The 13,140-nt window shown below is 38.5% G+C and overlaps 1 protein-coding gene across 5 annotated transcripts in view; it reads right to left on the minus strand.

Moving 5' to 3' along the window:
- The window catches only part of LOC112144994 (centromere protein P), a 121,298-nt gene that overhangs the window by 89,677 nt on the left and 18,481 nt on the right, over window positions 1-13,140 (minus strand). For 3 of the 5 annotated variants that reach the window (XR_004947964.1, XM_036212103.1, XM_024269946.2), the window contains exons 1-5: window positions 12,838-13,042; window positions 11,213-11,370; window positions 10,990-11,144; window positions 10,455-10,543; window positions 8,771-8,859 (exon numbers count right to left, since the gene is read on the minus strand). Coding sequence is in view for 4 of the 5 variants with exons in the window: in XM_036212103.1 (XP_036067996.1) it covers window positions 8,771-8,859; window positions 10,455-10,543; window positions 10,990-11,144; window positions 11,213-11,370; window positions 12,838-12,846 (500 nt within the window). In the remaining variant the exon portion in view is untranslated. Of the gene's footprint in view, window positions 1-8,770; window positions 8,860-10,454; window positions 10,544-10,989; window positions 11,145-11,212; window positions 11,371-12,837; window positions 13,043-13,140 lie in introns of those variants that run through there. The other 2 variants (XM_036212105.1, XM_036212104.1) reach the window with 1 other exon arrangement.

Below are 13,140 nucleotides of genomic sequence, written 5' to 3' on the forward strand. Positions count from 1 at the left end.
ACCTGAGCCACTGCCACCCTACCATTAAATGGTAATTCTATGTGTCTGCAGACTCACTCTAGAACTCTATAAAGGCTCAACTCTTCAAGAAAGGGGATTTCCCTAAAAGCACAAAGAAAACTTCTGAAAATAAGGGTTCCCTTATCGCCCGCTCTGCTTAGGAAATCAAGTTAACCAGTTTTCATGAAATTGAAAAATAGTCACAACTGGGGAAACTCACAGTCAAGTGTGATGGTATATGACACACGTTTAAGAATGCACTTTTAGCACTTTCTTGAATGCACATTTTGCATTTGGTGTTCACACTGGACAAGCAGGGAGAGGATGCTTCTCATTTTACTTGCTACAGGTTACTAGAGTATGTGTCTATGCATGTCTCTGGGATTGGTGCAAAATGTCAAAACGGTGCAAATTTTGCTCCAGGCTTTTTCTTTCAGAGCTCTATTCCAATATAGACTTGGTGCCATATAATTCCAGCCAGACACAAACCACAATTATAAATTTCTCCTTCATGATCAATTTTCAAACAGTTGGCACTTCTGTGAATTAAAGGGGAAGCCATCCATACGTCACAACCAAATCCAAGTCCCCGATTGGTCAACCGAGTTCAACTTTCCAAACACATTCAGTGGTTGTAGGTTTCGTTTATAAGGCCAAAGAACAGCCTTAAAAATGTGCAAAGGTACATGTTAATGCGAGTTTTAAACACGGAAGCCAAAAATGCAGATTTATGCACAATTACATGGATTTTCATTGGAGGTCAGCATATGAGGCTCTTCAGAATTCTTACAAAACAAACTAACTTTTCAGTTCACATTCTCCTCATCAGACTCACACTCGCAGAAATTTAATGAAGTTGTTCTGTTGAGCTTTCAGTTCCCTGAAAGTAAACAAGATTTTCTGCACTAACAAACTTGCTGAAGGTTTCAGGGAGCATAAAAGTTGCAGCTACAACTTATCAATACTAGTTATCACAGCTACCAGAAAGAGCTTTAGCTAAATCTCATTGCATTATGTTTTGTTGGAGCAACTCCTGAACAAAAAATGTTCTGTCCAATTTAAAAACCAAATGGTTGGACCACCTTTTTAGTTTTATTTCAATCTTTCAATCTTTCTTTTTGGCACCAGGATGTCAAAACTTAAATAAAATACCTCAAAATAAGGTTTTTAACAGCAATTATTAGCTTGAAAATCACTCAAATCAATTAATTAGGTCAATTAATTGATTTGAGTGTACAATTAATGAATAGCACAAAGAAATGAATCGCATGACAGCACTAATATTTTCATTTTGTGCTATAGTTTTTGGAACCCTGAGGCTGTGGTTCAACTTAGCTGACTCAGGCTGGATGCTGCACTTCCAAAGTCCAGGCCCCTGATTGGACAAAGATTCGGCAGATGCATCTGTTGGTTTTAGTCAAAAGCTGTGAATGTTAGGCTGTTTATCCGTACAGTTAACGGTTGTTCAGTAAAATTCAGATATTTTGTCTATTTCTGCATCTTTACTTTTTAATAATGCTGTCACTGTAGATGAGGTGCTGCAAAACACTCGATAAGATGTTGACAAAGATGGTTCATGCATTTGTTAAGCTTGTAAGCAGTTTATTAATATGACCTTTGTGGACAGTGGCCTCATTTTAGATGTTAATAAAGGTTAGTATGTATGATACTTATTGTGTTAATAAACGTCTTACTAACACTATAAACAAATGAATAATATTTACTAATAATGTTTGTTAATAAAGCTTTTTAGGAATCTTATTATAACGTGTCACAGATAATTCTGTGTTTTTTAACAGAGAAATACCATCAGTGTAACAGTCTCTTTATAGTAATTTTGAACTCAAGTGTGCAGTTCTTGGGATTTATGTGATTGTTCGATTTTTATCTTTTAAGTTTTTGTTTACATTATAAAACAAAACATGTAGATATTTTCTTGTGTTTTTGTGCACATAAAAATATTGTGTTTAAAGAAATTGTCCAAAATTATTCTCAGTATAACTCAACGTGTGAACCGTCTTGGTTTAACCACTTCCTTTTTAAGACGATGAGGGTTTTCTGCTGAATAAATGTTATGTTTACGTTTTTCTGCAGTCTTTGAACGACTTTAGTTTGTGTGCTTACAGTGTCATCACAACTGACATGAAAACATGTCATATATAAAACATCTACATTTTAGCATCTTGATTAATCCTAAAGTTCTTACTGGCAACTGATGGTTAAAACTAACTCCCTGTCAGCCAGGAGTGCAGGCGTCTCGCCTAATAAGATTCTTACAGGTGAATTTCAAAGCTAGAAATCTTTGTGAACACATCCTGCTTTCCAACAGCTTAACCTTTAATATTAATGTCCGTATCTGCCATCCCATCATGAGCCGTCTGCGCTTAGCTGTGCTTATTGGATTAAATCGCCCTGAAAAGTTCCCCTTAAGCTCCCTCCTTTCTTCTCCCACACAGAAACAGACGGACCCAGCTGTCAGAGTGGAACCATTATCTTTAGTATTTTTCCATGTGTTGTTTGCCAGCTTTAGCAGACTGGGTCATACGATCCAGATGTGGTTTGGCCTCAGATATGGAGCAGAGCAGACCCTCTTTAACTGATTGTGGTTTGAAAGACGGAGCAGACACGTGAACAGAGAAACGCTGCTCATATACCTTCATCAACTGCTTGAGCACAGACAGAACTTTGATCCTAAGAGACTGAAGACGCCCCCAATGGACACTCATGGAGTCCTCTAAACTAAGACTGCAGAGTTTGAGGGTTCTTAGCTATTCCTGCTTCAGCCCTCGTCTGGACCTCACTGTTTAACTCTGGAGACTCCACAGGGGAGAGCTTCAGTGAGCAGAGGGACCACTTTCTCCATCAGATCAGAAATTCCTCGATGAGTCTCTGATCGGTCTTGAGATTTTATTATGTTCTTGCTGATGTCGTCACTCAGGTGTGTGATCATCAACCACTACGACCTTTCTCCAGTGATGTTCAGTCCAGTTCACGGCTGGTGAGGCACTGGCGTCTTCGGTCAGATTTACAGACACATGAACTCTACAGAGCAGCTGACTTTTATTTATTTAATTTATTTATTTAAGGATCCCCATTAGTCTCAACCGAAGGTGAGACTATTCTTCCTGGGGTCCAACCTGGGACTTACCATTTGATTGACAAAGGTTATGCTGTTTAAAATTCCATTTCAGTATTTTTCTTCTGTTTACAAACAGTAGCATACAGTAAAATCCACAAGATTATTTTTATTGACTTACTTTTACTTATAAATGTGAAGTTTGTGCTGCTCCTTCTGTAGAAACTCATGAATAACCTGAGTCTTCCTTTTCTTTCTTCAGCGTCAAAGTCTCTCTGTCTCAGTGGAGATCTCTACCAATGACGTGTCTGAACTAATTCTTGAGTTTAGGGGTTTAAAAACCAAATCCTCCATTTAGAAATTGATGTTAAACAATATTAAACAGTAACTGGACGACTGCACTTGACTTGCTGCCACTAATTCTATTATTCTTTAGCCACGCCTCACATTCTCCAGGCTCACCAGCGCCCTCCGCCTTGTGGCATCCAGCTGCAGCTACAGTCAGTGTGTGCGGCGCTGGAGAGGCGGGGCTACAGCTGCTTCACCCAGCGCCGTATTTGAACAGGAAACTCGTAAATTTGCTCCTTTTTTACCGAAGAAATGTTGAAAACCCACACAGGAAAAGGTCATCATAGAAAAGACATGTCTAAAAAATACAACATTTGATTTTTAATTTAATTTTAAAAAGTATACTCATTTAATGTCATGCATGAATGTTGAAGCTATATTTTTCTGGTGAGGCTGTACCTTCCCTGACTGCACGTCACTGTCTTCCTCTATTATTTGCCCCGATGTCCAGTTGGTTCGTATTTCTGTTGGTTTTTGATAGGCTAACAGAGTCGGAGTCCAAACATTATTCACTACGAGCCCCAACATGACTTTGGGTCTTCAAACTTTTACATATTCAATCCACGAATGAATTGCTTCTAAGGATCAGGTTTCCTACAAGTTATTTCATGTTAAATTTAAGACTTTTAAGGCCATACAAGACAAAAATTAAGACCAATTTCTTAGTCAAATTCCCATTATATTAATAATATTTTGATTTATTAATTTATTGCTATTTCTTTACCAAAACTGAAGCTTCTTATCTTGTTGTTTGTGGTCTGCTTTAGAGCTCTTCTTTTCTTTTAGCAGAAGGGATTCAGTGTATTAGGACATAATGGGTTTTCCCAACGTTTAGTTGAAAAATTTCATCAAAAAATAAAAATGTTTTTATTTTTGACATGAAATATGAAACGGAGAAGCTACAAGCAGGACAATGTGAAGGCTCAGATATCAAAATTCAAGATTTTTTAAGGCTTTTTAAGGTATTATTTCCCAGTTCATAAATCCAGTGTTTTTAAGACCCTGGGGAATCCTGAAGGATGTATTGATTAATCGATTTCTGTTCTACAGTCCAACATAATCGATCTGTCTGAGGCAAGATGTTAATCTAAATGACCTACACCACTTTAAAAGTATTTATAAATAGAATAACTTGATAATATCAAGCTGGAAGATACTCTTTGGATTGAGACATGGTTTGTTTTACTATAGTGTAAAAATGATCACAGAGGACAACACACGAGATTCAGTAAAAACTGATCAACCATCATTACAGTCTTTGAATTTAGTAAAGTCGTGTGACCATACAGTGTGTAAAATGTTCTAATAATGGATTATTCTGATGTGGAAAAATAAAAACTTTAAAATATGAATGGATTTGACCTTCTTTCTTGTTTACTTGTTTGTTTGTACACTTGATTATCTTAAAGAAATACAAGAATCTGGAAAACTTCACCTGCACTGTTCAGTACCAGGTATTTATCTCTGAGTCACACAGCTGGAAGTTTGGGATAAACATGTCCTGGATCCAGTTTGGGTCAGAGAATTGGATCAGTGTTAACCCTTTAACACCTGCGGCGTCGTCTGTGACACTTAAACACAAAATCTTTAACCTAAAGTAACTTCTTAACCATTAACACAATAATTCCAGTAGATTCTGAAGGAGAAAAGTAGCTCATTAAAAAAAATCAATATACTAAAATCAAAGAACAAAAACACTGCAGCTCCGGTGTAAAAGAGTTACACCCCTAGAGGCTACATTTGTAAATGTTCAAATGTGAAATGAAAGAAAGAAAATGCCCTAGAACACGTGTCAAAGTCACGGCCCGGGGGCCGGATCCGGCCCGCCAGGTAATTCTATCCGGCCCTCCAAATCATTTTTATTTATTGTTATTAATGACCCGATGTTATCTCATTTCTAAATTGTATAATTGTGACAAAATATATTTTTATGGAGAGTAAAATATTAAAGTTATTTAAGGTTTAAGTTGATTTATTCTGGAATAATATTCCTGACTTTTTATTATTCAGAATTATGATAAAAAAGTTACGGTTTTAAAGTTTTAAAAATTGAAGTATTTTGGCATTTACCAAGATTTTTTAGGTCATTTTGGAGTTTAGCTAATATTTCACATGCTAGCTGTTCTGGCTAACCAAAGTTTTTTTTCCCCTTTTTTAGGCTAATTTGTCATGTAGCTAATACTTTAGCTGACTATCAGCTTCAGCATTTTCAGCTATTAACTTCAGTGTTTTTAGCTATCATTTTCAGCATCTTCAGCAGCCAAATTCATCTTACAGCATTCACACTAGCATTATCACAGGTAATGCTACATATCTAGTTCATAATAATGATAAAAAGTTACAGTTTTTAAATTCAGTTTTACAGAGTTCAATAAATGTTAATCCTGTTCGTCCCGTGACCTCAGGTGTGTTTTGGATTTAGGCCCCCCTGTCTGATTGAGTTTGACACCTCCACCCCAGCACGTAGAAATGCCGTCTGCAGCTCCAAACGATCAGGATCAGAGGAGAAATGTCAACAGTGAGAGGTGGAAAAAGGTGTCTGACATCACCGTTTGCCTTCAGGTGTGCAGTGGATTCCAGCACAGCAGAATGAAATGTCCTCTTTGTGAATGTGATGGGTTTCAGCTCAGCTTTCAAGTCAAAATGTGTGAGAGTTTGAGGGGGACAACCAACTGTTTCACATCCACTTTAATAAACATTTCAGTTAAACTAAATGAGAACGTTATCCTCACTGTAGGTAAGTGAAGTGGGAGCGAGCAGACAGACTGTAAATAAATGACAACGTGAGTAAAGGGTGTAGTGGAAAGAAAATATGAAACTTTAACTTATTTTTCTTTCATCAAAAAGCCAATCTACGTTAGATTGTTTTTAAGCATTTTTCCTGAAAATACCTGAAGTTGTCCACAGTCTGCACTGTTCCCCTGACAAATAGATTATTGGAGAAAATAAACGCAGTTACGAGAAGAACGTACACGTTATCTCCATCCACGAACACCGGAACAAATGAACAACAAAACTGTGTTCAAGCTGCAGTTCTGCTCAGGTATGCACCAGATAACTGTTGGGACAGGAAGTGGTTTTCTCCAGAACGTGTTATGTAACACACCAGTAATGACATCCACCATCAAGACAGGGTCACACTTTTATAGGAACCCTGACCCCACCCTGCCGCCAGTGAAAAAATACTCTGCAGGTCTTCCAATTCAATATTATGTTGCATTAAAAATAGTTATTTCTATTAATTCAGTCCTAATTCACCCAAATGCTCCACAGCAGTATGGAAGGAGAAGGGAAAGAGGCTCGACCACATGACTTTCAAGATATGCAACACGGAGTGGAATAAAACTTGTAATTAGTTTGTAAGTTAGAAGCTGGGAAAAGTATGGTGCACTGGGGTTCTGTTCTTTATTCTCATCCTCTCCTCTATTCTTCATTATTTATTTTAATTAGTTATCTGTGCTTCTGTTTGGTGCAGTGTGATTCACTTGTCCCTCTTTTCCACCCTCCTCTAAAGGAACGGGAGAGATTTCAGATTCCTAGTGGATCTTTTGTGCTCCTGTTCTTGGTCGTGGACCACGCCTCTGGCTCGTCTTGGCCGTGGACCTCGCCTCTGGCTCGTCTTGGCCGTGGACCTCGCCTCTGGCTCGTCTTGGCCATGGACCTCGCCTCTGGATCATCTTGGCCGTGGACCTCGCCTCTGGCTCGTCTTGGCCATGGACCTCGCCTCTGGATCATCTTGGCCATGGACCTCGCCTCTGGATCATCTTGGCCGTGGACCACGCCTCAGGCTCGTCTTGGCCATGGACCTCGCCTCAGGCTCGTCTTGGTTATGGACCTCGCCTCAGGCTCGTCTTGGTCATGGACCACGCCTCTGGCTCGTCTTGGCCGTGGACCACGCCTCTGGCTCGTCTTGGCCGTGGACCTCGCCTCTGGCTCGTCTTGGCCGTGGACCTCGCCCCTGGCTCGTCTTGGCCATGGACCTCGCCTCTGGCCAGTCTTGACCGTGGACCTCGCCTCTGGATCATCTTGGCCGTGGACCACGCCTCTGGCTCGTCTTGGCCGTGGACCTCGCCTCGGGCTTGTCTTGGTCATGGACCACGCCTCTGGCTTGTCTTTGCTGTGGACCTAAGCCCCACCCATCCCCCAATTCAATCTGGCTGAACTCTGTTCAAATACGATAAGCTAATTCCTCTTTAACAGTTCTGGTAAATCTCCTGTCCGTCCTGGAAGAAGATTTCTCCTTCATGTGGACATTCATGAGGGTTCTTCTTTTTTTTTTCTAGAATCTATTTTTTTAGGAGTTTTTCCTTACCGGGAAGGAGAGTCTAAGGTCAGGTCTAACCAGTTGTGTTTAGTCTGTCTAGTTCAGTTTAGTAATCAGCTATTGTTTATATTTTATGACCGATCTTCTGCTCCTGTACAATTACTGGCATGGAGCAACTGTTTTTTGTGATAATGGGATATATAAATAAAATTGAATTGAATTAAAGAAAGAGATACAGAGAGAGTTCACAGCTACATCGGGGGGGGGGGGGCATTTCAATGTTATGAGTCTTTTTGACAAACTGTAAAACATACAGTAATGTGCTCAGTCCACAGTTCAAACGTCACCTTTTTTCTTCAGAGGTAATCTGAAACTGGAGTAAGGCTTTTTGCAACAAAAGATTCTTTGGGGGAAAATTTTAAAGCGTTTGTGTGTTTTAAGGTATAGACACGGGGACCTCAGTAATAAACAGACATACTTTATGGATCGATCAAAATTGATTTTATCAACCCAGCCATAATAGTTACATCCCATTTCTATTCCTCTGATCCGACACGACTGATCTGAGGAAAGTTGTTAATCAAATCAATCAATACCAATTTATAATAGCCTCTAAATGGATAAAAATGTATTTTTAAAAATGATCTTGGAATATACACTATATTACCAAAGCATTGGCTCACCCATCCAAATGATCAGAATCAGGTGTCCTGATCACCTGTCCTGGCCACAGGTGTATAAATCAGCCCTCAGACATGCAGACTATTTCTACAAACATTAGTGAAAGAATGAATCTCAGCGTGGAGCTGTCATAGCATGTCACCTGAACAACAAATCCAGTAGTGAAATTTCCTCTTTTCCTGATCGCTTGGATGGATGAGGCAATAGTTTTGGTAACATGGTGTACCAGTAAGAGGAAGTATTAACTTCTGATGGGTGTAAAAGTTACCAGAGAGCTGACAGGTCTGCTTAGAATACTGAAGCCAACAAAATAGAATTAGAATACAATTTCTTCATTGCTTTATTTTGACATTTCTTTTCTCAATTTAGACTTAAAATAATAATTTAATGTGAATAAATACCTTGAAAGGAAACCACTGAAATTCTGAAGTTCATCCGAGTCCAACACCACATTTAGACCAACGATTTTCTTCTCAGAACCACGACCGACCTGCAATGGAAACAGAACAATCACAACACTGACCATCGATCTTACTTTACTTTAGACAGAACGGTTCTATTTCTAATGTTTGTCAAACCACTCAGAGGGATCAAGTAACTGATGGATACAGATCAAAGTGTGATCCGCCTTCATCACAAAGAAGATTCTGACAAAATACAAAAGGATAGAATTTGACAGTAACATTCACACAATACGTTTCTAATTCATGTATAGTCAAACTCTAGTCATATACAGAAGAGTAAAAATGGTCTGTCACTAGTTTCCCATTCAAAAAAGATGAGAGGTCTGAGATTTTCACCATAGAGAAACACAGTTCACCTCAAATCTTATAAATCAAATGTAACCCTGGTTGTAAGACAGAGGCTGAAGGTTTCCTGTAGGTCTTCAGCAGCTTTCAACACTGTTTTGGTCCATTCCTCCATGCAGATCTTCTCAAGAGCTGTGATGCTTTGGGATTGTTGCTGGGCAACATGGACGTTCAACTCCCTCCACAGATTCTCTAGTGTCAAACTCAATCACACAGGGGACCAAAACACTCCTGAGGTCGCAGCCGGACAGGACAAACATTTATTGAACACTTGAAAATGACATTTTTGAAACTTTAAAACCGTAACTTTTTAACACAATTATGAACTAGATATACAGCATTACCTGTGATAATGCTAGTGTGAATGCTGTAAGCTGAATTTAACTGCTGAAGATGCTGAAATTAATAGTTGAAAAACCCTAAAGCTGATTAGTTTAAAGTTATCTCCATTGAAAATAGTTTTTTTTCTTTCAAAAATAGGAACATTTCTAAGTGTTCCTAAACTTTGGAGCAGTAGGTATCTGGACTTAGGAAGTAGAGCATCAAATCCAGCTCTCTGTCGCCATCTGCTGGTTGAAATTACCAAAAGATTCATTTGTGTTGTTCTGCTGCTGGACTGAGAACAGTTCGACTCTGTAACTGATACTGTTTACATTCAAACTTTTCCTTTTGTAACTAATCCGTGAAGACACAAACATCTACCATCACAGACACAAACATCTACCATCACAGACACAAACATCTACCATCACAGACACAAACATCTACCATCACAGCTGCTTTGTCATGGTTTAGATTTAATAGAAAGCAACAATTTTGCAGAAATGTGTTTTTTTACCATTTCACCTCTTTAGTAAAGGACCAAACAAGATTTCTTGGCATAACATAAACCATCTGGTATTAGCTTCAGAAGCCAAGTTTAAGCTTGTGCTTCTTTACATTCTCAAAAAGGTAGAGTAGACAAATTCTGAATTTGTCATTTCTGTAATGGGTCAAACATCTGAGACTGATGAACAAAAAGTTTAATTTGAAAGAATGGAATTGTCTGTTTTCATATAGTAAAGCTGTAATGTCATCAGGACAGTTAGCCAAACAGAAGTGAGTGGATCTCACAGCTGAACCTATAAGAGTCTCAGAGGACAAACGCTGAGCAGACGGGGCTGCTTTAAACGGGTCTAGAAAAATGTTTGTTTTTTTAAATATAAAAGAAAATCTGTATGTTGTATTTAATAGAAAATGCAGAATGACATGATGTACCAACACCGGAAAGACTCACTTTAGTCTCAGTGATTTGGAAGTCCACTTGTAAAACCATTTGAGAGCACTGAAGTGATACGCAGACCTGATGGGTCCACTCCCTGCCACCTGGAGGACACAGACGGACACAAACATTTTAAAAATCAGCTGTAAATTATTATAATATTATAATAATATTAAAACATTTCAATTAATAAAAGTAAATTAAAACAATAAAAAAGATGTCATTTTGGCTGCAGATGTTGAATATTTGCTGCAGATTTTTCACAGATTATTTCATAAGTCTTTAAGGATCTAACGATTCAGTCAAGCTACGATTTGATTCACAGCTTTAAAGACATGATTTCATTTTTTTTCCCCTGAACACAATAAATTAAAAGTATTTTAATGCCAAGTATTTTTTCTTTTTGCCCCTTACGTCAAACTGTCTGTTTTCCTACCAAGAGAAAGGATACACACTCACAGGCGCGTGTGCCTGCATGAAGAAATGTCATCAACTCTGCATTTAGACTAAAGGATTTTTACATTTTCTGCACCGATGAACATCTACTTACTACTAAAGAGAGTTTTTATCTTGCAGTCGTCCACACTGATGCCGTTCATCTCAGTCTGCAGATGCAGGTCCTTCTCCAGTTCCTCCACCTCCTCCTTCAGCTTGAACATCACCGTCTCCTCGTCTCTGTTTTGGGTCTGCCCACCCACAATGAGCCTGTGAAGATGAATACAGTGATAAAGAGCTTCATGATGAGGCGAGAGATGGGAGCAGCTGAAACTCACAGAGCGTCCAGCATGGCTCCTTCAAAGTGGAGCATCGAGTCCCTGTTGAGTTCTTCTTTCTGACGCTGCAGTGATGCTATTTCAGCTCGCAGGTCTTCAATGTGACCCTCCAGCATCTTCACCTCATCCCCGTTCTCCTCCCCGGTCTTCTCCTGCATCTTTAGGAGCAAACATCAAATGTTTGAGTGAACAGGAAAGCATCTTATTTCTAAAGGGAGGAGTCAGAACTCGGAACCAGGAAACACACTGAAAATGTAAGTTTAAGGCCAAAGTTCATCAGGAAAATTCAAAATATTAGAGCATGGACATGAGGAGTTATTACTTTAACGTTGGTCTAAAGAACATTGCAGCTGCCACTACAAAATCAGCCCCTTTAGAAATAAACCAAAAACTTTGACTTCAATGGCAGATATTCTATAAATAACCAATAAAATCAAATCTTTCATTGGGTTAGAAAAATAATCTTACCAAGAATTCTTATTTAAAGAGAAAGACAAGTTTCCTCAAACTTAAGAATATTTTTCTTTTGCAAAAGATCTTTTTTCCTGCAAGACAGACAAGGATCTTTTTTAAGTGTTTTTACAGTGTAAAATAATTCTAGCGAAGCATCAGTGCCTTCATTTACCTGCTGAGGAGCAGGAAACAGAAACGTAGTGCAGAGAATAATGAGCATTTCCTGAAGAAGTGTCACCTCCGGGTGAGGATCTCAGAACCTTCACACATTGACTGTATATACAGACAGTTCCCACATCCACAGTCATGTGGTTTGCTGCAGCCACAGGCAGGGTGACGGCATCTGGTCCCCACAGCAACGTTCACATCCTCCAGATATGATTTAACGAGGACTGAGAACGTTAATCCATTACTATTATCATAAATTATTCACACCTCGCGGAGCAGCAGTCCTTCACTTTGTTGGGTTTTATCCCACTTATACCGTGGTTTTTACAAAATAAATAAATATTCAATCGTGTTTTAATACTTTAATCTTATTTTTTTGAGTTTAGATTACAAAAAGTGAACTATTTCAGCATGTTGTGATGGTAACACGACAAGCGTCGCTGACTGCAGCAGCAAAGGAAAGTATTTAATTGATGATCATTATGATAAATAAAGCATCAGTTCAGAAAGTTCACCTCTTACTGTCTGTTTTTGTCCAGATGATAAAGAAAACGTTGTTTTAAAGCAGTCTGTGCTGAGATACAGAACAATAACCAGAAATATTTTCCTTTTTTTTAAGTCTGCAGATTCATTTCTTATGGCTGTATATCTATGGAGCTAAATTGGGGCCAATATTATTTAAAATCCAAATAAAATAAAGTGAAAAAAATATTGATGCTTGGCTAAAAAAAATAATAAAATAAAATAAAAAAAATAAAAAAAAAGGTAAAATGTCCAAAATTTTTTGCTATTCTAAAATAAATTTAATTATTAGTTTTGATGTTTTAATTTTTGTCAACATTTAGTCGAGTCACTGATTATATAAACATGAGGTAGTTCTTCTAAAGTTCCTCTGTGGCAGCTAAATACATCCCGAGTCTGAACGAAGGCGAAGCAACAACATTCGTTCTGTTGACATTCACGGAGCTTCTGCACTGAATTTCTCGAAGAAAATGTCGACTTACCGTCGCCATTCACTAATCCCTGATGTGGTCAGTTTAAGGAACACTCTTCTGGTTTGAATGTTTACGGTATCTTGTTGCTGTTGGGGCTACTTTGAAGTAAAACCGTGAAAATGTCGAGTTTATTGGGGAAAGCTACACCAGGTTTGAGCCTCGCGCGCTCTGGACTCTTCCACTCCGCGTGTCTCAGAGGGGGGTGCAGGTTTCTGTTGAAGTGCTTCCAAATGTAGGGTTTTTGGTAGTTACACATATTATTAACTATAATACACATTTAAAATAATCTATTCATGTATGTATGTATTTTTA

The sequence above is a fragment of the Oryzias melastigma genome, linkage group LG5 (assembly GCF_002922805.2).
Source record: "Oryzias melastigma strain HK-1 linkage group LG5, ASM292280v2, whole genome shotgun sequence".
Lineage (NCBI taxonomy): Eukaryota > Metazoa > Chordata > Actinopteri > Beloniformes > Adrianichthyidae > Oryzias > Oryzias melastigma.